The sequence below is a fragment of the Lepus europaeus genome, chromosome 6 (assembly GCF_033115175.1).
Source record: "Lepus europaeus isolate LE1 chromosome 6, mLepTim1.pri, whole genome shotgun sequence".
NCBI classification, from domain to species: domain Eukaryota; kingdom Metazoa; phylum Chordata; class Mammalia; order Lagomorpha; family Leporidae; genus Lepus; species Lepus europaeus.
This window is the reverse complement of record NC_084832.1, coordinates 15,051,649-15,074,726: the sequence shown is the minus strand read 5'-3', so window position 1 is coordinate 15,074,726 and position 23,078 is coordinate 15,051,649. Positions and strand designations below refer to the sequence as shown.

Here is a 23,078-nt window from a genome sequence, read left to right as displayed (position 1 = left end):
GACCAATTGTGGTTGGCTTTGCTGTTAGTCTAGGGATAGGACTTTAGTCATGGTAGAGCCACCACATATTTTATGAAGGTGGTGGATTGTGGGGTTGGGAGAGGACTGTAAAAGCAGATAACTGTTGGGGTAATGACATTGGGTAGGGTGGTAGGGTGAGAAACTGGAGGTGAGACCAGTTAGGAAACTGTTGCAGTAGCTCAGGTGTGAGCTATTTTGGAAATAAAAGGATTTTTAAAGTGAGAATGAAAATAAAGGAACTGATTTTCTCATTCAGTACTATTCCTGCTCTGCCCATCTGTAATCACTGCTCTGCTAGACTTATTGTTACAGCCTTTCTTACACCTGATTACAGTTACAGACCACCGAAGGCTTTTTGCTTACCTCCCACTCTTCCATGCCCCACAATGATTTCTTATAACTGTTTCTCACTTTGTTTGCTTCAGTTTGGGCTTGAGCCCTGGCAAAACATCTGACCTCATCATTCTGCGTTGGCCTCTGTTGGGGGCCACAATCTGACAATAATGAATTTGCAACTCCTTTCTTCACTGTGCATTTGTTTTGATGTTGCTGTTTCCATCTATTACCTGTTACTTCTCCTGGTTCAAATCTAAAGATTTTTAAATAGGCATCACCAGACTATCTCACGGCAACTGAACCAACCAGTTATAACATGTCCTATGTATTCCTCTTCCTCTCGTATTGTTAGTCATGTAGCATGAGTTTTCTAGAAAGCTGGATTATAGAGCTTCAGTGTTTTGGAGTTTCTTAATTTTATGTTGTTTGTTACTATTTGTACTTAGTGGTTTGTAAATGAGACAGTTTTTAAATTTTATTTCAACAATAAAGAAGATCTCTCAGAATAAATTCTCTAATTTAAAAGTTTCCAAGAGTCTTAGCTCCTTGTATCTTTGAAGATCTTTAAATCTTCTTTCAGATGTAGCTTGTAGAAAGTAGTTGTAATTGAACTTTGTGTTCTAGATACATAAAAATTTTTATTCATAAAAAAATTTTATCCAAGAATTCTGAAAGGGTGCTAAAAATGTGTGAGAACTTACAAAAAAAGTTCATGGAAAATACATATTATTTTAAAAATGCCTAGATTTCACCAAAATAAACTTATCTTTTAGTTCCATTTTCCCATGAACTTTCTGAGATACCCTCATATGTATTGTGTAATCAAGCTACAACTTTAGGTAGCAGTTCAAATAACTTGCATGCTAATGAGCTCTTGACTCAGTTTAATCTTTGTAAGTATAATAGTTGGGCCTGTTTTTTTTTTTTTTTTTTTTTTTTTTTAACATACCAGTTTCTGAACATCTTTGTCCCTGTTAAAGAGGAAAGCTGTGTGTTCTTCCTCTTTGTGGCCAATTTTGAATGTTCCTGCTGATTAAATTATGGAAGACCCATCTTTGTGGGCTGATTTTAAAATGATAGAATTTTTTAAAATGGTTTTCTTGGCTGACACATAAGACTTGTACATAGCTACTGGGTACTAAGTCATGTCTCCATATATGTGTACATTATGAATTGTACAATCACGTTAAACACATCCATCTCATACAAAACAATGATGTATTTTTATTTGCATGAATGTACATGAAAATGTAGATGGGAATTTATCTGTGCATTTAATATGTATGTCATATATAGATTGACAACTGCTTTCCTTACCTTATCTTGAAGATCTTGGGTATTGTGCTGTTTGCTTTTAGTTTCTAAATGACAAGTCTTTGGGTTTCTAGGTGTGAACACTTCCTCACAACTAATGTATTACCGGCATAAATCACCTCCATTTCTAGTAAATGAAAAGTAAGATTAAATGTAGTCATCATTATATTTTCTGTTTTTAACATGGATTTTTGAAGAACCATGGCACCTTAGTTTGTCTGAAAGTAATTATGGTCAGATGGATGTAATTTATAGATCTGATACTGAACAAAATGTTCAGAATTATTTCCAATAGCACATTGTACTTTGTGCCAGTATTGCTTATGTTTTCAATCTTTGGCCAATTTTGAATATAAATGAAACAGCATAGAACACGGACAGAAATTATAAATTGACCTAACAGACACTTTACATGACTTAAATGTGATAACAAACATGTAAGTGTACTCAGTTGGTCTTGAAGATTATTTTACTATTCCTACTTTAATGAAGAACTTCTTTATTTCTTTTACTTACTGAGTTTTTTTTTAACTGTGATATAATTTTTAATGCAATAAAGTGCACAAATGTTAGGCATGTAACTAGATGGGTATGTCACAAAACCAACTCACAGATGAAGATGTAGGCCAAACATGTCAGACAATACAACAAGCTCCTTTGTGCTCTATTCCTGTCACTTCTGGTACTCAAAAATCACTATAGACTAGTTTTGTCTACTCTTGAACTTCTGGCTTTTGTCATTCCTGTTTGTGAAATTTATCCATGTTGTTGTGTGTAGCAACAGTTAATTCTCTTGGAGATTGACTGTACTCCCGTGTGAATGAACATACCAGGGTGTCCTGTTTTGTTGATAGGCATTTGGATAATGTCTAGATAGGGGCTATGCTACTATTAATGCCCTTATGAGCATAGTGGTACATATACATTTTACTGCATTATCTGTTGTTGACTTACTATGGTGTGTACCTTGGAGTGGAAATATCATTCCATAAATGGGTATGTTCAGATTAGTAAATCCTGCTGAATGATTCTCCAAAGTAGTGACTAGTTTACTGTCCCACCAGCAAGAGTTCCAGTTACTTCACATCCTCAGCAACATGTAATATCACCAGTCTGTAATTTTAGCTAATCCAGTACGATTCTAAATATTTCAGTGTGATTTCGGATTTTTCATTTGTTGTTTCCCTAGTGTGTGAGTACCTTTTCATATGCTTTCTGGCCATTTGGAGTCTTTTGGAAATATCTACTCAAGTTTTCTGTCCATTTTAAAAACTCGATTTTTCTTCTTATGATTTGTAGAAATTCTTTATTTTTTAGATATTAGTCCTTTATATATGTGTGTGTGTGTGTATGTATGTGTGTATTACAAATAACTTTTCCCAATCTTTGGCTTACCTTTTTGCTAGCTTAATAGTTCCTTTTTTTTTTTTTTATTTTTATTTTTTTATTTTTTTTTTTTTATAGGCAGAGTGGATAGTGAGAGAGAGTGAGACAGAGAGAAAGGTCTTCCTTTTTGCGGTTGGTTCACCCTCCAATGGCCGCTGCGGCCGGCGCATCTCGCTGGTCTGAAGCTGGGAGCCAGGTGCTTCTCCTCGTCTCCCATGCGGGTGCAGGGCCCAAGCACTTGGGCCATCCTCCACTGCCTTCCCGGGCCATAGCAGAGAGCTGGCCTGGAAGAGGGGCAACCGGGATAGAATCTGGCACCCCAACCAGGACTAGAACCCGGTGTGCCGGCGCCGCAAGGCGGAGGATTAGCCTGTTAAGCCACGGCGCCGGCCAATAGTTCCTTTTAATAAATAAGTATCAATTTTAATTTTAATGAAGTCCAGTCTATTACTCTTTTATGTTTAGTTCTTTGTGTACAATATAATTTATCTTTCTCAACTCTAACATTATAAAGTTCTCTCCTTTGTATTTTCTTCTAGATGATATATAATCTAACTTCATTTTTATGTTCCACCTCTAACATGTATGGGTGATGTGAGATGGGGACCCAGAGATTTCCTTTGTTAATATACTATCTGTTTGGCCTAGCATCTTTTATATCGAAGCACATTTTCCCCAATGAACTATAGGTGTACCCTTGTAAATGAGGCAAATCTGTATGTGTGAGTCTGCTTCTGGGTTCTCTATCCCATTCTCATTTTGCAAGTCTGCCTTCTTATGCTGAAATTACCTTCTTAATTCTCATAGCTGTATTATAAATCTTATTATCTGCTATCTAATCCTCCTGCATTGTTTTTCAGACTTGTTTTGGATTTTTAGGCATTTTGCTTTTCTATGGAATCTTCTGCATTTCCAAGGATCAGACTGTCCATTTCTATTGGGGTGGGGGGACTCACTGGTATTTTAATTAGTATTGTTTGGAATCTGTAAGTCAATTTGTGGAGAATTGTCATACTAATAATAGTTCATATACCAGTCAGTGAATATATTTCATCTTTCTGTTTATTTAGGTCTTTCCAAAGTTCTCTAAGCAATTGTTTTATAATTTATTTATGGTACTTGGTACTATTATAAGCGATTTATTTTAAATGAGTTTTCTAATTTGAATATGCTTCAATCCTATATATAGACTGAGTTGGTAGCTACAGCTACAATTTTGCTTTCTAAAAGTTTGTAGATAATGTTTATATTTTTATATTGCTTTTTTTTTTTCTTTGCCTTTTTGGACTGGCTAGGATTTCAGTTGTACTTGAAAATTTCCTTTTTTGTACTTAAAAGATTTTTCTTATCATTTCTGTGAATTCTCTGTACCCCCTACTATCTGCAGTGATCACATCTTGTAAAGCCGTAGTACAGTATCGCAAGCAGAATATTGGCATTGTTGCAGAACATGCTTGTCACCCAGGAACCCTCCCATTGCCCCTGTATAGCCACACGCCCTTCCATACCCCCATCCTTAGCCCTGGTCAACCATTAATTATGTTGTCTTTTTCCATAATTTTACCATTTCAAGATTATTTAAGTAAAATCATGCAGGATGTAACCTCTTAGAGTTGGCTTTTTTTCCTTAGCTAAACTCCCTGGAGATTCATCCAAGGCTTTATGGATACCCAGAGTTCATTCATTTTTATTGCCAAGTGGTACTCCTAGTATGGATTTACCACAGTTTGTTTAACCATTCATTTGTTGAAGGACTTCTAGATTGTTTCTGAATGGCCATGTATGTTTGTGTATAGGTGTTTCTGTGACAGTAAGTCTTCCTTTTTCAAGGATAAATGCTCAGGGGTGCATTTCTCATTCATTTGTTAGTTGCAGGTTTCATTTCATACTGCCCAACTGTTTTCTAAAGTGGGTGTCCATTTTACATTCACTAGCAATGTGTAAGGGATGCAGTTTCTTTACATCCTTGCCAGCATTTTAATGTTCTTACTGGTCTTTATTTTAGAGGTTCTGAGAATGGATAGTGATAATTCATCATGTTTTTAATTTACATTTTCCCAATAACTAGTGGTGTTGGACATCTTTTCATGTGCGTATCATCTATATACTCTTCAGTCAAACGTCTGCTCATGGCTTTGGGCCATGGTTTAATTGGGTTGTTTGTTTTTACTGCAGAGTTTTGAGAATTCTTTCTATATTCTACCTATTAGCTCTTTGTGGTTTTAGCCCTTTGTCAGGTTATGTGATTTGAAAAATAGTTTCTCTCAGTGTGTGGCTGTCTTTCCATCCTCTTAGCAAGGTTTTCAGAGAAAAAGTTTTAATTTTGGTGAGATCTGACTTCTCAGTTTTTTGTTCTATGGATTCTTGTTTTAGTTTTAAGTACCTAGCACTAAGTCATGAAGATTTTCTCCTATATGTTTTTCTCTAAAAGTTTTACAGGTTAGCATTTTATATTTAAAAGATAATCCATTTGGAATTAATTTTTTGTATAAAATGTGAGGTTTAATTTAAGTATGCCTAATTGCTCAAACCTTTTATTGAAAGGGCTATCCTAGCCGGCGCTGCGGCTCACTTGGCTAATCCTCCACCTGTGGCGCTGGCACCCCAGGTTCTAGTCCCGGTTGGGGCGCCGGTTCTGTTTCGGTTGCTCCTCTTCCAGTCCAGCTCTCTGCTCTGGCCCGGGAAGGCAGTGGAGGATGGCCCAAGTCACTGGGCCCTGCACCCGCATGGGAGACCAGGAGGAAGCACCTGGCTCCTGGCTTTGGATTAGCACAGCGTGCCGGCCGTGGCAGCCACTTTGGGGGTGAACCAACAGAAAAGGAAGACCTTTCTCTCTGTCTCTCTCTCTCTCACTGTCTTTCTCCATTGAATTACTTTTATAGCATTGTCAAATGTCAGTTGAGCATCTTTGCATGGTTCTATTTCTTTCTCTTTTTAAAAGATTTATTTATTTATTTATTTGAGAGACAGTTATAGACAGAGAGGCGAGAGACAGAGAGAGATCTTCCATTCATTGGTTCACTCCCCAAATAGCCACAAAAGCCAGAGCTGGGCAGATCCGAAGCCAGGAGGGTCTTCTGAATCTCCAAAAGTACTTGGGCCATCCTCCGCTGCTTTCCCAGGCTATTAGCAGGGAGCTGGATCGGAAGTGCAGCAATTGGGACTTGAACCGGTTCCCATATGGGATGCTGGCACTGCAGGTGGCGGCTTTACCCACTATGCCACAGCTCCAGGCTCCACAGGTCTGAGTTTCTTATTTGCTTTATTGATCTCTGTCCTTCAGCTAATATTACACAGTCTTGATTACTATTCATGCACAGAATAATTTTCAGCATATAAATTCTGCATATATATTGTTAGATTTATACCTATGTGGTTTTAGAGCAACTGCTAATAATATCATCTTTTACGTTTCATCATGCTCATGTTCATCACTAGTAAATATAAATGTAACTAATTTTTGTATGTTTATCTTGTATTCTGTGACTTTGCTGAATTCATTTATTAGTTCTAGGTTGGTTTTTGTTTTGTTAGATTTCTTGAGATTAGGTAACTAAATAATCTTTTCACCAATATAGACAGTTTTATATCTTCTTTTCAAATCTGTATGTCTTTTATTTCTTGTGTATGTTTGTGTGTGTGTTACTGCTTATCACAATGGCAAGAACTTCTAGTACTATGTTGAATAAAAATGATATTTTTCACCTTTAAGTATGATGATAATTATAAAGTTTTATAGCTACACTGTTTCAAATTGAGGGAGTTTTATTATTATTCTGAACAGGTATTGAATGTTATAATGCTTTTTCTGTATCAGTTGATAAGATCACATAAGCTTTTTTCTTTAGCTGATTAAAGTGGTATATTATATCATTTGATTTTTTTTTTGAGATATATTTATTTGTTTGAAAAGTCAGAGTTACAGAGAGAGAGGTAGAGACAGAGAGAACTTCGATCTGCTGGTTCACTCCCCAGGTAGCTGCTAGGAGTTTGGAGCTCTGTCTGGTCTCCCTTGTTGGTGGCAGTAGCCCAAGCACTTGAGCCATCTTCTGCTGCTTTTCCCAGGCCTTTAGCAGGGAGCTGGATCAGACAGTGGAGCAGCCATGACACAAACTGGCTCCTGTATGGAATGGTGGCGTTGCAGGCGGCAGTTCAACCCACTATGCCACAGCTCCAGCACTTGATTTTTTCATATTGAGTCAGCTGTGCATTCTTTTTTAATGTTAATAAATTGCATTAAAATTGTAATAAGGACTTTTGCATTTATATTTATGAAGAATATTGATTTAAAGTTTCATGGTCCTGGTACTGTCTTTGGTTTTGGTATCAGATGTAATACTGTTTGTTTAGAGTGATTTGTCTGTTTTTTTAGAAAATTAACTAGAATTGGTGTTAATTCTTTAAACATTTGGTAGAATTCTCCAGTGAAATTATCTGAGCCTGGAGATTTTTCTCTTTGGGAATTTTAAACTTACAAATCCAAATGCATTAATAATTATGGGACCATAATTCATAGCAGATGAGTTTTGATGATTTGTAGTTTCCAAAGAGTTGGCTGGCTCCCCCTTGATTGCCTCCAGATTACTGGGTACCATTTGTGCCATTGAGTACTGGGTACTGGTTACCTTTTCCCTAGATCAAGCCAAAGCAGTGATAGCTTTTAGCTATCACCCCCTCCTCCCTTCCCCCCTCCTCCCAAACACCAGGATTCTGTGTACAGCCCTTGACTGTTTCCCTGCTGGACTAGACTATATCTGCTGAGCTCTTTCTTTAGTAGCGCCACTAAGCCTTTCACTCTAATATAAATTAAAAATGTATTTTCTCAAAAAATAATAATAAAATATTAAGTTGATGGAAAAAAGAATTTGATTCACTGGGACCATTGTAGCCTGAATGACTCCCGTGAGCAAGGCAACAGAATTTGAAACAGAAGTTTCTCTTTGAAAGCTGTGGGAGATAAGTTTAGATTAGATATGAGGGCCTAGAATTTAGATAAAGCAGCTGAACAGAGGACTTTTGATATGATATGGTAAACGTGAAGAGCTATTGTCAGCCCCTGAAGAGGGGAGTGCAGGAGATGTAAGTAAATTGGTGCATGTTATCTAATTTTCTATTTCAGGAGTCATATTTAATATCTGTAGGTTCTGTAATAATTTCCTTTTTCATTCAGATTTTGTTCATCTGTTCCATCCTTTTTTGGTCAGTTTGTCTAGAGACTTAACAATTTTATTAATCTTTCCAGAGAACTAGCTTTTTAGTTTCATTTGTTTTCTGTATTGTTTTCCTGTTTTAGGTTTCTTTGATTTTGTTCCTTATTATTTCAGCCTAATTAATTTGAATTTATTGTGTTCTTTTCCAGTTTCTTAAAATAGAAGCACAGGTCATTTATTGAGGCCTTTGTTGATTTTCAAAATAAACACCTCACAAATTTTAATATATAGTCTATTCTCCTTTTCATTTAATTATTTGTTTTCTCATTTCCTCATATCTTCTTTGATCCAAGGATTATTTAGAGTAGTCAGTTTAATTTCCAAATATTTGGAGATTTTCCAAGAATCTTTCTGTTACTGATTTCTAGTTTAATTCCATTATGAACTGATAACATATTTATGTCACTTCATCTCTTCTGTGTTTGTTATAATTTTTATTTATAGCCAAAATTAAGGTCCTTTACAGTGCATACGTCAGAGGTATTTGAGAAAAATATGTTTGCTGGTGTGCAGTAAAGTGTGCTATAAATGTTAACTAGATAAAATTTGTTAGTATTGTGCTGTTAGGTCTTCCATATACTCTAATTTTCTGTTTGTTCTTTCCATTACTGAGAGATGTGTTTGGTGTTTTCATGTATGCTTAGGGATTTGGATCTGTGTATTTCCCATTTCTGTCCATTTTTGCTTAGTATTTTCCTTTATCTGAGAATATATTTTTCATTTACTTATTCAGGAAGCTGAGAGAGAAAGGGAGAGGAACAGACAAATAGCTCCCATCCACTGGTTCAATCCCCAAACTCCTGCAAATGCTGGGACTTGAACCCAGGCACTCCAAAATGGGATGTGGACGTCTCCAGCAACATCTTTAACGCTGTGCCAGATGCCCAGCCCAGATAAATTTGTTGATCTATTTTTAAGTTCACTGATTCTTTGTTCTGTCATCACTATTCTTCCTATCCAGTGAGCATTTTATTTCAAATATTCTAATTTTCAGTTCTAACATTTCCATTTGGTTCTTTTTTATACTTTCTCTCTAAGAGCATCTTATTTTTCTGTTTATCTCAAAAGTGTTTATTTTTACCTCGTGGAGCATGGTTATAAGCTTCTTCAAAGTCCAGCAGTTTCAGTATCTGGGTCATACCACATGTGTTGATTGTCTTTGCCTTGTGTTCCTGATTCTTTGTATGCTTGGTAATTTGGGATTGTATTGTACATTTTAGTATTAGTTTATTTTTCTGGAGAATTTTTTTTACCAACAAATGACCAACTCACTTAGGTTCCAACTGCAAACTTTACCTGTCCTTGTTCAGAAGATGGTACCAGTGTCAGTTCAGTTTTCAGAGCTTTTGCTGTCTTGTACAAGCAGCACTTCAGCTAGTCTGAGACTTAGGTAGTGGTTTAAATTGTACTTTAGTTCTGAAAACTGTTGTTATTCTGCTTGGGGTCTTTCCCACTCATGCAAAGTTCATAAGAATTGATGTTGATTTGCATAGAGAATGAAGGAACCCCTTTCTCCAGCTCTCCTCTCTCTGGGGTTCCACCCACACTCTTTAGGACACATAAACTCACCTTTGTGTTCTCTGGCCAGAAATATGGTGTTCCCTCATTGTTTTAGCTTTATACATTGCCACACAGTTTTCACAGTTGGGGTCATCTTAAATAGGTAGTTAAAAGAGAAAACAAAAAACAAAATAGGAATTTCTTTCATTCTCTCACACTCTTTGGACCTTTTGGGGAATCCTTTTCTCAGTGCCATTAGCCAGAAAAATACACTTATAATGATGATTTAGCAGCTGGCACTGCCCACGACCCCAGGTGACAGGCCCTTTACCTGGGTCTTGAGGTTAGAAACACCAGCTTTCTCTCAGGTGCATACCACTGAGTGCTCTACAGGTGTTGATGGCCTCCCTGGGCTGTTTATGTGTCTTCATTCTCAGAATTCTATGGTAAGAGTGATTTTTGTATTTTGTCTTTTTTTTTTTTTTTTTTTTTTTTGTAATCAGCAGGATTTAGTAGGTTTTCACTTTCCTGGCCATATCACAGTCCAAAAGTGGGTTTTGAATACAAAACATTTAAAATGCCTGGGGGGTTGAATTTCCATCATTACTTTGTCTATCACAAATAAATTATTAGGAATCTGTTTTTCTTATAAAATATCAACTAATAATTTCTGTGAGAGCAAATTATTTTTATTTATACTGGCATAGGGGATGAGATTTTAACACTGGGTAGAAAGTTGTAGGAGAGGACTTAGAATAGCCTTTCTGATTCCTTCTGAATTCGGATTAAATTGTCTTGCAACCTGCTTTTGACTAGGAAAACAACAACATAAAATTCATATGAGCATCCCTGAAAGCTTAGATAACTCTCAATTTTTACATTCCGTTCACAACTTTCTCTGTTCATCTCTGCTATGCGTTATGAAACTGAGAGCAAGTCAGCAGAGGTATGTGGGTCCCTTTGATTATTCAAGGTAAATAACCAAATACCCTTTTAATATGAAATATTGAGTCATTTCAAAACATGTCAGTGCAAAGGGAGAGGGCAAGCTTATGTAGCTTATGCTTTCCATCTTGACAAGAAGTACTGATGTTTTATGCTGGCAGACTATGGTAGGAGCCTTCAAGTCCTAGCTACAAATAGTTGTTTTTCTTCAGAACTTCTATAATATTTTATTGGAAAATTAGAAAATACCAATCCAGCCGGCGCCGTGGCTCAATAGGCTAATCCTCCGCCTTGCGGCGCCGGCACACCGGGTTCTAGTCCCAGTCGGGGCACCGATTGTGTCCCGGTTGCCCCTCTTCCAGGCCAGCTCTCTGCTGTGGTCAGGGAGTGCAGTGGAGGATGGCCCAAGTGCTTGGGCTCTGCACCCCATGGGAGATCAGGATAAGCACGTGGCTCCTGCCATCGGATCAGCACGGTGCGCTGGTCGCAGCGCGCCGGCCGCGGCAGCCATTGGAGGGTGAACCAACGGCAAAAAGGAAGACCTTTCTGTCTCTCTCTCACTGTCCACTCTACCTGTCAAAAAAAAAAAAAATCAAAACAAAAAACAAAACAAAACAAAAAAACAGAAAATACCAATCCCAAGAGTGGGGAAACAGAAACAAACTCTGTTAAATTCAACACTGTTGGTTTTAATCTAAATTTCCAGATATCCACTGAAACTGTATGTGTGTGTGTGTGTGTGTATGCACATGTGCATGTATACAGTTAGATGAAGTATAGTAGAAATGTGATTTTTTTTTCTGGCTTAAAGGATATGCAAAAGAGAGAGAGAGAGAGAGAGAGAGAGAAAGACCCTTATTTTATATACTCCTTTGAAACGGAAATCTCACTTCTAGGTGTGGTTCATCAGGTTGCTATTTTTGCCCACAATTAGTGTGAGGGTCACTCAGGCACTAACAGGGAAGGAATAATTAACTGACGGTACACCCAACAGTACAGATTGTAAGCTGGAATACTATTTAGCCATTAGGATAGTGCATATCATTTATTGAAATGGAAGTCTACATAATACTAAGTGAAATGACTAAATACAAGAGTAAAAGCTTCATGAAAAATGCATGTTATAAAAAAACTGTGCATGGATTTGAAATTTTTCTATACCCATATAAACTTTTAATTCCATTTCCATAAACTTTTTGAAACCCCCTCATTTAATTGATACAGTCTCCTTTTATAAAAATATAAACCTATGTTTATAAAAATAATTTATATAAAAAGTCATCTGGAAGGATATTTGTACATCAGAGCATTATAGTGTGCATTCTCATGAATGTGACATTAAGGATATCTTCCATTTTCCTATTGAGGAATTATTAAGGATTTTTTTAAAATGTTATTTATTTAATTGAAAGGCAGAGTTATAGAAAGGGAGAGGCGGAGAGAGAGAGAGCTTCCATCCCTCATTCGACTCCCCAAATAGCTGCCAAAGCAAGGAGCCAGGAACTCCATGCAGGTCTTCCATTTGTGTGGCAGGGACCCAAGCACTAGGCCATCCTATGCTGCTTTCCCAGAGCAGTAGCAGGGAGCTGGGATGGAAGTGGAGCAGCCAGGACTTGAACCGGTACTCATGTGGGATATTGGCATTATAGGTGGTGGCTTATTCTGCTGTGCCACAATAACTAACCCTAGGGATTTTTTTTCATGAAAATGTTTTCCATGTTTAATTTGAACAAAGCAAGAAGAAGGAAAGTCCACTTTCATTTTTGAGAAAAGAGTTCTGTGTTGCAAGTGTAAAAGAATTAGAACCTATGAGAAGATGGGACAGATCACAGCTCCTTGTATTGGAATAAACCTTTAAACTCTGACTTTATAACACAGCAGGTAATAGAACTGACAAAAGACAAAAGAGGTTGCCTTTAGGTATGAGTTCCATGTCACTGAAGATATTCAAAGTTACGCTCCAAAGCCATGTGGTAAGGGTGTCATGGAAGTGATTGAAGTCACGAGTGTTTGGACATTTTGCCTTGAGACTCTTAAGTAGATGAGATTTTAACACCAGGTGGAAAGCTGAGCAAGGGGATTTAGAAAAGCCTTTCTGGTTGTTGTTTCTGAATTCAAAGAGAATTATTTCAGGATGCTCATGACTAAGGAAGTAAGAGCATGATAAAATTCACATGAAGTGTTGCCTTTTTTAAAAAACTTTTTAACATGCTCCAGAGCAATCCCTTGCAAGGTCAGTTAAACTGACAGGAGTGGTGTCTGTCTACAGTCTCACTGGTGACTAATGGAAGGGAAGAAGGAATTGACTCTGGATCCTCCATACTATAAAACCATAAGCTATGCATTTATGATGTTGTTTGGGGCCACAAAGGAGTAGATGAAGCCCCGATCCCTAAACCCTGGTGTGCCTTAGAATCAGTTCTCAGGGCTTACAGATACAGATCTATTATATGATTTTCATAGACTCTGGCATTCTGCTACCACAGATCAGATTTGTAGCTCTGGAGTAGAGCCCAGGAATCAGGTTTTTTTTGTTGTTGTTGTTGTTTTTAGTTGTTGTTGTTGTTTTTTTTTTTTAATTTTCAGATTAAGATGATCAGCCAAGTTTAGATGACACCAGAATAAAATATACAGGCACATGTGCATACATGTATATATGTATATGCTTATTGGGACAGTTACAAGGCAAGAGAAAGCAACACAATCCATTGGTAAACACATCAGATGCTTTGGAGCTATTGATGTTTACAAAGCTACCTCACTGAGAAGCCCATCAACATTCTACAGCCAAGCAATGCCAGAGCCAGAAATACTGATGTTGTTAAATGCATTAAGCAGAGCTGCTTGAAAGAACCAGTTTTACTTATTTTTAACATATGTAATCATGCTAATGAATACACTAGACAATATGAAATTTATGTGAGTAAAACAAATGTCTACCAGCTATAAAAATGAAATTACTTAGCTGTGTCAGTGGCCGTCTGCCTCTGGTTGTGCTCTTCCAGGAAGTAGGAAGGACAGTGTGCTGAAGTTGGGGAGATGTCCAAGAGATTTTCCTACAAACTAACAGTACTACATAAATTGAATGGCTTTGGAATTTTGCATTCTCAGCCACCTCCCCCAGATGATGTGTTTAGAAAAGGGAGGAAATGAAGACAGCCCACAAAACCGTTAATGAAAATAGAGCAACTGCCATCAGTCACTAACAAAGCGTTTAGTCTCCTAGATAAGAGAGCCTCAGCTCTGTTCTAAGAACAGCATCCAAGGGGCTGATCTGTTAACAGAGATAGGAAAGTGCAAGCCAGGAGTGAAGTCCAAATATAGGGGAGAACTTCCTGAGATCACATGGGACTGAGCAGCAAAAACTTCCCCCACCCTCCTCGCCCCTGCCCCCATGTGGAGCAGCTACTGCCAGGGTGTTCTTACCACAGACTAAGGCTCCTGAACATCACACTGTCTTCTGAGGCCGCCTTCAGTGCCCAGTCCTTCAGTTCTGCTTGGCCTGAAATGAACACATCCCCTACACTGCAGGAATGCTGCTGGAAGTTCTGCAGATGGCGCCCACCGGCCCATGTTCTACTCCAGAACCACCAGCTCGAGCACCTTTGAGTCCGTGTCCTGCCTGGAGTGCTCTTCCCCAGATACCTGCTCGTGCCGATTGATGCCTTTTGCTCACAGGCTGCCTCCCCAGTGAGACCTGGCACCGGTGCCCCCAGCCCACTCCCTGATCTCATTTTCTCTTTTGCACTCCCTTAACACCTTGTAGCACACCTGTAATTTACTTCATGGTTGTTGATGACTGTGTCCTCTGCTAGACAAGTTACTGTGAGGGCAGAGATCTCTGTTCATTCCCTGGAGTTACCGTTAGAGCCTTGAACAGTGTCTAGCGCATAGGAGGGTCTTAGCAAATAAATATAAGGACACAAATATTTGTGGAAAATGGAATTAGAAGGTAAGTTTGTATGATGCAAAAAAAAAAAAAAAGAATTCATGCCTACAAGGGATCTTCACAAAATTCATGGAAAATATGGGAAAGTGCACGGATTTCAGTTTTTGTGCCAAAATAAACTTTTATTTGCATGTTTCACTTTTTGAAATACTCTCCTATGTGCTGAACAGATGGAAAAATTCATGATATTTGATATATTACTAGTTTTTTATGCCACGTCAGGCATCTTTGAGCATAGCCTTAGTTAAAACCATCCCATAGCAGGTTAAATTCCAGGCCTGCGGAGCCGGCATCCCATATGGGCGCTGGTTCCAGTCCAGCTGCTCCACTTCCATTCTGGGAAAGCAACATAAGATGGCCCAAGTGCTAGGGCTCCTGCACCCACATGGGAGAGAGACCCGGAAGAAGCTCCTGCTTCCTGGCTTGGGATCACCTCAGCTCCAGGCCCTTGCAGCCAACTGGGAAGTGTACCAGCGGATGAAGACCCTCTTTCTGTCTCTGTCTCTCTTTCTAACTTGTCTTTCAAATAAATAAAATAAAATAAGTCTTTGAAAAAATGTTTGTGTTTGAACTACACTGTCATTGACATGGAGCTGCCCATGTCCTGAGTGCTTTCAGAGATGGGAATTCAGTCTCTGCTGCTCAGCCCCATAGCCTCTCAGCTCCCTCTGTTCCGGCTTCACTCCTGCTTGCGCTCTCTCTGTTATAGCTCAGCCTGTTTAATGTGGTGGTGATTGTGTGTGTGGCCTCTCTGATGGTTTAACTTCAGATTTTAAGAGCAGTTTAGAAATGATTTACTGCAGCTCATTCTGTGAAGTATTAAGAGATGAAGATGGCAACCTTGTGTGTTACATGGGAACAGGTATTCTTACTCTTTTTTTAGACACATCCACTAGGTGTTGCAGCCTCCCACAGGCAGGGCCGGAAGCAGAGCCTCCCCTAGAGTGCAATCTTGTCTTCAAATGTTAGTGTTGATCCACCTGCCTGGTGTTTTTAAATGTACCTAACATTTTCTTTCCTGAAGAACTCAGCTCAGTTCTCATTAAATCTTGTAAGGATGTTGATCTTGATTTTCTAGCATCCTGATTTTAGGAAAGACCACTGACAATCCAGTTGTGATACAACCTACAGGTTTTCTGATACTGACTAGATTTCCTCCTGTATCAGTTATTGAATTCCAGAACATACAGCCCTGTGCTTGTACTGGTCTAATTGCCCTTTTGAGAATCACATTGCTGCCAAGATTCAAGTTCTTGATTTAAACAGTGTATTTACAGCTATTAATAATTTTGGAAGGTTTGAGCATCCACATATGTGATAGATCCTTTAAAAATAAAAGTGTAAGAAATATTTTCTCCTTACTAAGATACTTCGAAAGTTCATAGAAGGCCAAGGTTGTAGCATAGCAGATTAAGCTACCACCTGTGATGTTGGCGTCCCATAGAGGCAACGGTTTGGGTCCTGGCTGCTTCACTTCCAATCCAGCCCCCTGCTAATGGCCTGGGAAAGCAGCAGAAGATGGCCCTCCACCTCACACATAGCAGACCCAGATGGAGCTCCTGGCTCTTGGCTTTGACCTGGCCCAATGCTGGCTGTTGCAGCCATCTGGGGAGTGAACTAGTGGATGGAAGATCTCTCTCTCTCTCTCTCCAACTCTTTCAAAATGAATAATTCTTTTTTAAAAAAATCCATAAAGGGACTAGTGCTGCGGCATAGAAGGTTAATTCTCTGCCTGCAGTGCTGGCGTCCCACAGGGGTACCCGTGGGAGTCCCGTACGCTCTGGCTCCCTGCTAATGTGCCTGGGAAAGCAGTGGAAGGTGGCCCAAGTACTTGGGCCCTTGCCACCCACATGTAAGACCCTGGATCCTGGCTCTTGGCTTTGGCATGGCCCGGTAACAGCCATTGTAGCCATTTCAGGAGTGAACCAGTGAGCAGAAGGTCTTGTCTCTCCTTCTCTTTCTGTATCTCTGCTTTTGAAATAAATAAAAATCTTTAAATATATATATTTGAAAACTATGGTACCAAACATTAAAAAGTTTATCTTTGTGCAAAAAAATCTCGAAGTCTACCCTTTTTTCATAATGTATCCTGCATGAACTTTTTGAAGGCCCCTTGCTTAATACTATATTTAAACTAAAAAATTTTTCCTTGAAATGTTACTCTTTAATAATAGCAAGTGATAGCATATCACTTTCCTTTTAATTGATTTCCCACCTCTTATCTCTTTTGATCTCTGTATGGTAAACAGAGATTGAAATTAAATTCAACTAGTACATTTTACCCTATTGTACTCATGTTTATATGAGCAAAATTGACATTTTCAGATTTGATCATTGTTTACAGCCTTTGTCTTTACCATTAAGGAACAGTGTTTTTTTTCTTCTTACTATTTTTGAATTCTTAGTGGCGGGTTAAGCTTATGATTATAAAATAAGCTGAAAGTATGTCATTATAAAATTTAAAAGAAAGAATAAGAAAGGAAGGAGGAGAGGAGCAGGAGAGAAGGTAGGGTAGGAAGTACTACTATCCTCCAAAATCTGTATATATGAAATTTGTTCACTTTATACAAATAAAAAAATTATATAAAAGTTACTTCACTGTCAAGCAAAGCATACTCTTATGTATATACTCATAAGAAAACTGCAGTGCAGTTATATCTTTGCAAGTAAAACAAGTTAGAACTGACATTGTTCTGACACAGCCGGCAGTGTAAGCTGGCTGCCAAGCTCCTCTGTACAGCATGTCAAGGGAGTCTGCATGCGAAGTAGCTGCTATGTGGTGTTTTATGATACAGCTTCGTTTTCACTGCCATTCGCCCTGCCTCATATTGGTATGTAAGAGTCCTAGAAGATGTGAAGAACGTTTGTGTCCAATATTAAGAGCTACCAGCATGAGCTAAGGCTGAAATCAAAAGGTACAGTTGGTATTCAATAAATTCATGTTGAAGCTGTTTGATAGAAATCAGATCTGTCCAGGTTCATTTGTTTTTGCAAAGTGATAATGCCCAAAGTCTAGATTTACCCTGGGTGATGTCACTCCCACTCGTTTTTAAGTTGGCATTATGGTTTACATCTAAATGATACACTGCCTGGAGCATGCCCTCACTCACTGGGACCACCATTCTTGGTTTGATGTAGTGTCAAAGGGAAAAGTGACGCTCTAAGGGGAATAGGATTTGTTGTGCAAGTTAGGTAAGTGAAGCCATCTTGACAGGATGAGGGGATTGTTAACTACCTATCTGATTCAGCATCCTAAATGCTAACAATGCCATCCAAATCCTGTCTCACCCGACCAAACTCCTAAAACTATCTTTAATGTTAAAATGATAATCTTGGGCAAATATGTTAACTAGATTTGTTAGAACAAGTGTAAACAAGGATAGTGAATAAGCAAACTAGTTGTTTTTACTCCATGATGTCTGTTGTGCCCATGTGGAGTAACCACTGTAGAGCCGTCCATCTTAATGTACCTCAGTGATTTAGGAACTTGTTTTGTTCTTTTCTTCTTACGTATGTGGAGTTTCTTCTAAATATGTTAACTCAGAGATCAATTTTGGTTAGGAAGAAAAATAAATAACATCAAATAAAGCTAATGATTAAAGTGTGTGTCATCCTTGTCAGTCTTAAAAGAAACATCAGTATCTCTCATCTAGCTAATTTCTAATAGTTTATAAAGGAATCAAGTGTAGTTATATTTAATGGTTTCCATCCTTTATGATTTCTACTACTTATTTAGGAACTTACTAGAACATGATTAGTTTTAGATACTTAAAGAAGGTACTAATATTCTGACAATTGTATTTGTTTACTTAGAACTATTTATTACATGATCAACTGGGAACTTCAAGTAAACAGCTCTTAGAATGAATAAAACTTTAAATAATCCTATAGATTTAGCCTGAAATTCTGAGAATAATTTTCCAAAGGTATCTGAAAAGGCAAATTGATTTTAAAGGATATATAGGGATGACACTGTGGCGTAGCGGGTAAAGCCGCTGCCTGCAGTGCGGCATCCCATATGGGCACCAGTTCCCAGTTCCTGTCGTGTCTGCTCCAGTTCTGATCCAGCTCTCTGCTATGGCCTGGGAAAGCAGAAGATGGCCCAAGTCCTTGGGCCCCTGCATCCCTGTGGGAGCCCCAGATGAAGCTCCTGGCTTCGGATCAGCACAGCTCTGATCATTGTGGCCAACTGGGGAGTGAACCAGCAGATGGAAGACCTCTCTCTTTCTATGACCCTCCTTCTCTCTGTGTGTTAACTCTGACTTTCAAATAAATCTTTTTTTAAAAATGTATAAATGAGTAGCCTAAAAATGCTCTCAGGTGGGTATCAGATCAAAGGTGCAAATAGTTGTTCATGCAACTAAAGAGCCCATTTACAGCAGAATATAGTGAAAACTGAACATTTTTTCTGTTTTGTTATGTGCTAACTACTACAATATTTGTGTTTCTGTTTCTTTTCTCACAGATATGAGAAAGTGCCAGTCATCTTGGTTGGGAACAAAGTAGACCTGGAGAGTGAGCGAGAAGTATCGTCCAATGAAGGCAGAGCCCTTGCCGAAGAGTGGGGCTGCCCATTTATGGAGACTTCCGCTAAGAGTAAAACAATGGTGGATGAACTCTTTGCAGAAATTGTGAGACAGATGAACTATGCTGCTCAGCCTGACAAAGATGATCCATGCTGTTCTGCCTGTAACATACAATAGCATCCAAGTCCAGCTGTATCCTAGGCGATAGAAACCTCGTCTGCCGACTGCAGAGTTTGCAGTATGGGTGGTGTGAATCTACAGCGCACAGCAGCCCGTATTCAGAAGTGACAGTGGTTGTCAGTTGATACCTCTGAGTACCATTTGGGTCCAAAAGCTGTAGTTTTCACCACTGTCCTCAGTCTCCTTACGCATCTGCAACTTGAAGGCGTAGCCCATCAGTCTACAGGGTGACCTCACTTGAAAGTGATGCTGTTGTTGCTGAGTTGACAGAAGCAGCAAATACATAAAATAATCATGAGGGAGAAACCAGAAGAATTCTCATGACCACTTACAATTAAAATATTTTGTCTTCTTAAAAAAAAATTAAGTAAAGGAGAATATTTTCCTAAGAGAGTACTGAGTTTCAGGACTTGGTGTAGAGCTTCTAACCAATGTATTCCATCAAGTAAGATAACAACTAACCTGTCAGTAGCATTGCAGGGAGGGAGTCTGCTCAGCTGACAAGGTTCTGTTTTGCAAAATTGATGCTTAATTGTAAATGATATCCTAATTTGTGACACGGAACTAACTCACACATCAGTCTTTGATCAAACAAAAGTACAGGTTCTATAAAAACACAATCTGGCTTTTGAATTTGTTAAATCACCTGCTTTGCCACAGGAAATGGAGGCTCTTACAAGGGTTGGATCAGAATTAAAACCCCAAACCCACCCTCTGTTAACCAAGCAGGGATGGTCTGCATTACTTTACCCAACAAGAAGGAAGCAACTGTAATGGGAAGAGATTGCCTCGCCTTACTAACAAGCATTCTAGTCAATTAGCTAGTACCATCATGTAAGGAAAATGAAGCCATGTTGCATCCACGTGTTCCTGTCTGCAGAAACTTCACAGGACAGTACAAATTCCTGGCACTTTTACGTCCATTAAAGCAGCAAATTCCTTGCCTTTAAGGGCTATGGTTGTGGCGTGACCCTTGGCTAACAGGCTGTGAAAATCCAGTTTGCTGTAGCAGAGCTTTCTAACAGGCATTTAAAAAAAAAAAAAAATGGAATAACCATGTGAAATAATTCCGGCTTAAAAATAGAACATAAATTACAGAGTAGAAGGTAAGGGACAAAAAGCCTTTTATCTTTAATTTTCCTGGAGAATTACATAAAGGTTTTCATATAACGCTTTTGCCCTGATTACTGAAGTGGCAAGTAAAACTAGAGTGAATATTTTGTTCTGAAAAGGTGCTCAAGCTCTGGTATTTTTGGTTTTCATAGCTGTGAAGTATTTATCATTTGCATGACTGATAGCACAGGAAAAACCTATTCATAAGTTTTACAGTCAAGTGTAGAAGGGTTTTCAACTAACTTTGGAGTTTTTAAATGCTGACGAGATTATCTTGAGCTGGGCCACTGGAGATAAATTTGGCCTTCAGAACTGCTATATCACTGAGCCTGAGATCTACATACCACCCCAAATTTTCTTGGTTTCACAGTCTTGTGCAAGTAACCGTATGTCTTACGTGTGTAACTGAGAGAAGAGTGTATGTTGTGTGTGCATGTGTGTTTACAATTCCTAAGAATTTGGCACAAGTTGGAAATATTTGCCTATACTGAGAATCTATACTGCAGAATATAGTGTATCAAAGACTTTTTCTTTTAAATTATTTGAGTGTCTTTTATACATTATTGAAATCATTGGTAGCCCACCCCCCCCAAAGTGCTTAATAGCTGGCATTAAGGTTAGAGGATAGGAAAAAAGCTGGATAGTATTTTTCATAGATAAGGAAGCTAAAGAAATTAAAGCCAGGCCATGGCTATCAAGAATGTTTCCATTGTGAATATTTCCATGCTTTGGTATAATTTTTTATAATCCTCATTTATGAAGCTCCTTGTGTAAAAGAAAGTTTTAACCAACTTTATTGAAAATATATTTGACTATATAAAAGTTGATTTGACTCAAATGCAGGGAAATCAAAGATTCAAGAAGTATAGTTTACTGAAATAGGAAATATTCATTAGTGAATTGGTGGGGTTTTGAAGCTTCTAACTTCCCAGACTGATTCTGGTTTATGAGAATTCTATAATTAATAGCAATTTATGCCAACTAAGATTGCATATTAGAAGCACCTATGAAAATTCTGCAGTTTTACATTTTGGATTGCTATGCAGAAGTTAAAAATAGGTTAAAAATGTGAAAGACTTAGCAAAATGTAAGCTGGAAAAGATTATAAATTTTGGATTTTAGTTAAAAATGTTTCTATCAGATACTAAGGTGGGCTTTTACTGTACAGATGTTAGTAATAACTGATTTGGCTACCTGATCAGTGTTCCCATATAGCCCTACACATTTTGTGACAAGACATCAAAGATTTCCGAAACCTGGACATTAGTCCACCTGTGCTCTTATTATTGGTATTCATTTGGTATGAACATAACTCAGTTTGAATGAATGTGTCTGTTGAGATGGTAATTAAAAGCTTAACAATGGGAAGATTGCATTTGTTGTCACAAGAAATACTAGTGGCTATAGAGTAAAGTTGGTGACCTTGGGTCACTATTCTATGCCCTGATCAGACTAGCAGCTAGATAGGTGAGTTTGAATTTCTAACATGCCTTAAAAATATTATGGTTTGATCCAAAGACCCACTTTTTCTTTAGCTACCGTGATAAGGTTTTCTTTTATTTTTATACAAAAGCAGCATTTTTTTAAGTTGTTTTCTTTCAATGTTGCAACTTTTGGTTTTTTCAGCTGTGATACTGATGGTAACTCTGCCTTTCATTTTGTTGAACTTTTAAAAGAAAACCAGCCAGCATCTGATCAAAAGTGTTACGTAAAATCTTTTCTTAAACTATTGGAGGGTGCTTCGGTGATTTTTCTCTTTTAGTTTGTAGTTAGGACTGAGTTTCACCTCTGATCACTACAGTTGCCATCACTTTTCTGTGTTTAAAACTACTGATATTTGCTTTCCTATATGAGGAAATGTTACCTAAGGATGTCTGGCATTTGCTTTCAGGGTTTTCCAGTTTGAGTGTTCTCCGTGTCCGTATGAAGATAATTGTTTTGTGTGCTGCTGTTGAGTTTTTGTTTGTCTTGTTTTTCAGTTTTTTTGTTCTCAGTAGTTTTGTGTTAGCACTGGTTAAGCTTAATTGTCTCCTTAGCCAATGAAATGTTAAAGACTATGGGGGTCTTTTTTTTTTTTTTTTTTTTTTAACATGTCATTGTGCATCTGTTAAATCTTGATCAGGGTTTCAAGAATGACTGCAGTGGGTTTTGGAAACAAACTTAACATTATTGATTTGGGGTTTCCCAGAGATATAGTTCACAGTTAATTGTTGAGCTCTAATACAACTGACCATTTAAAATTGAACAACAGCTTATTGTTTTGTAACAGTGTCAGTTGTTAAATCTTGACATTTCAATTAAAACATGAATTGTAGTTATAACTCAATGCAAATTCAACAGTTGTATTTGGAGTTAAATTATTTTAACAAATAAATTTATTTAATGAAACTCTGGATTTTTGTTTGGCTTGTTTTGTTTTATATATACTCATGAGCGATGTGTATTTATCACATTATTACTGCTTGGGATGCCCACATCCCAGCTCAGAGTGCCTGAGTTCAAGTTCCAGCTTCAGTTCTGAGTCCAGCTTCCTGCGAATGTGCACCCTGCGGACAGCAGTTGATGGCTCAAGCATTTGGGCTCCTGACACTCATGTGG

The 23,078-nt window shown here is 38.1% G+C and overlaps 1 protein-coding gene across 1 annotated transcript in view; it reads left to right on the top strand.

The window, feature by feature from the left end:
• The window catches only part of RAP2A (RAP2A, member of RAS oncogene family), a 38,685-nt gene extending 15,843 nt beyond the window's left edge, over window positions 1-22,842 (top strand). The window contains exon 2 of the mRNA XM_062194005.1: window positions 19,127-22,842. Within this exon, the coding sequence (XP_062049989.1) occupies window positions 19,127-19,364 (238 nt within the window). The 3' untranslated portion in view covers window positions 19,365-22,842. The remainder of the gene's footprint in view (window positions 1-19,126) is intronic.
• The last annotated feature ends 236 nt before the right edge of the window (window positions 22,843-23,078 follow it).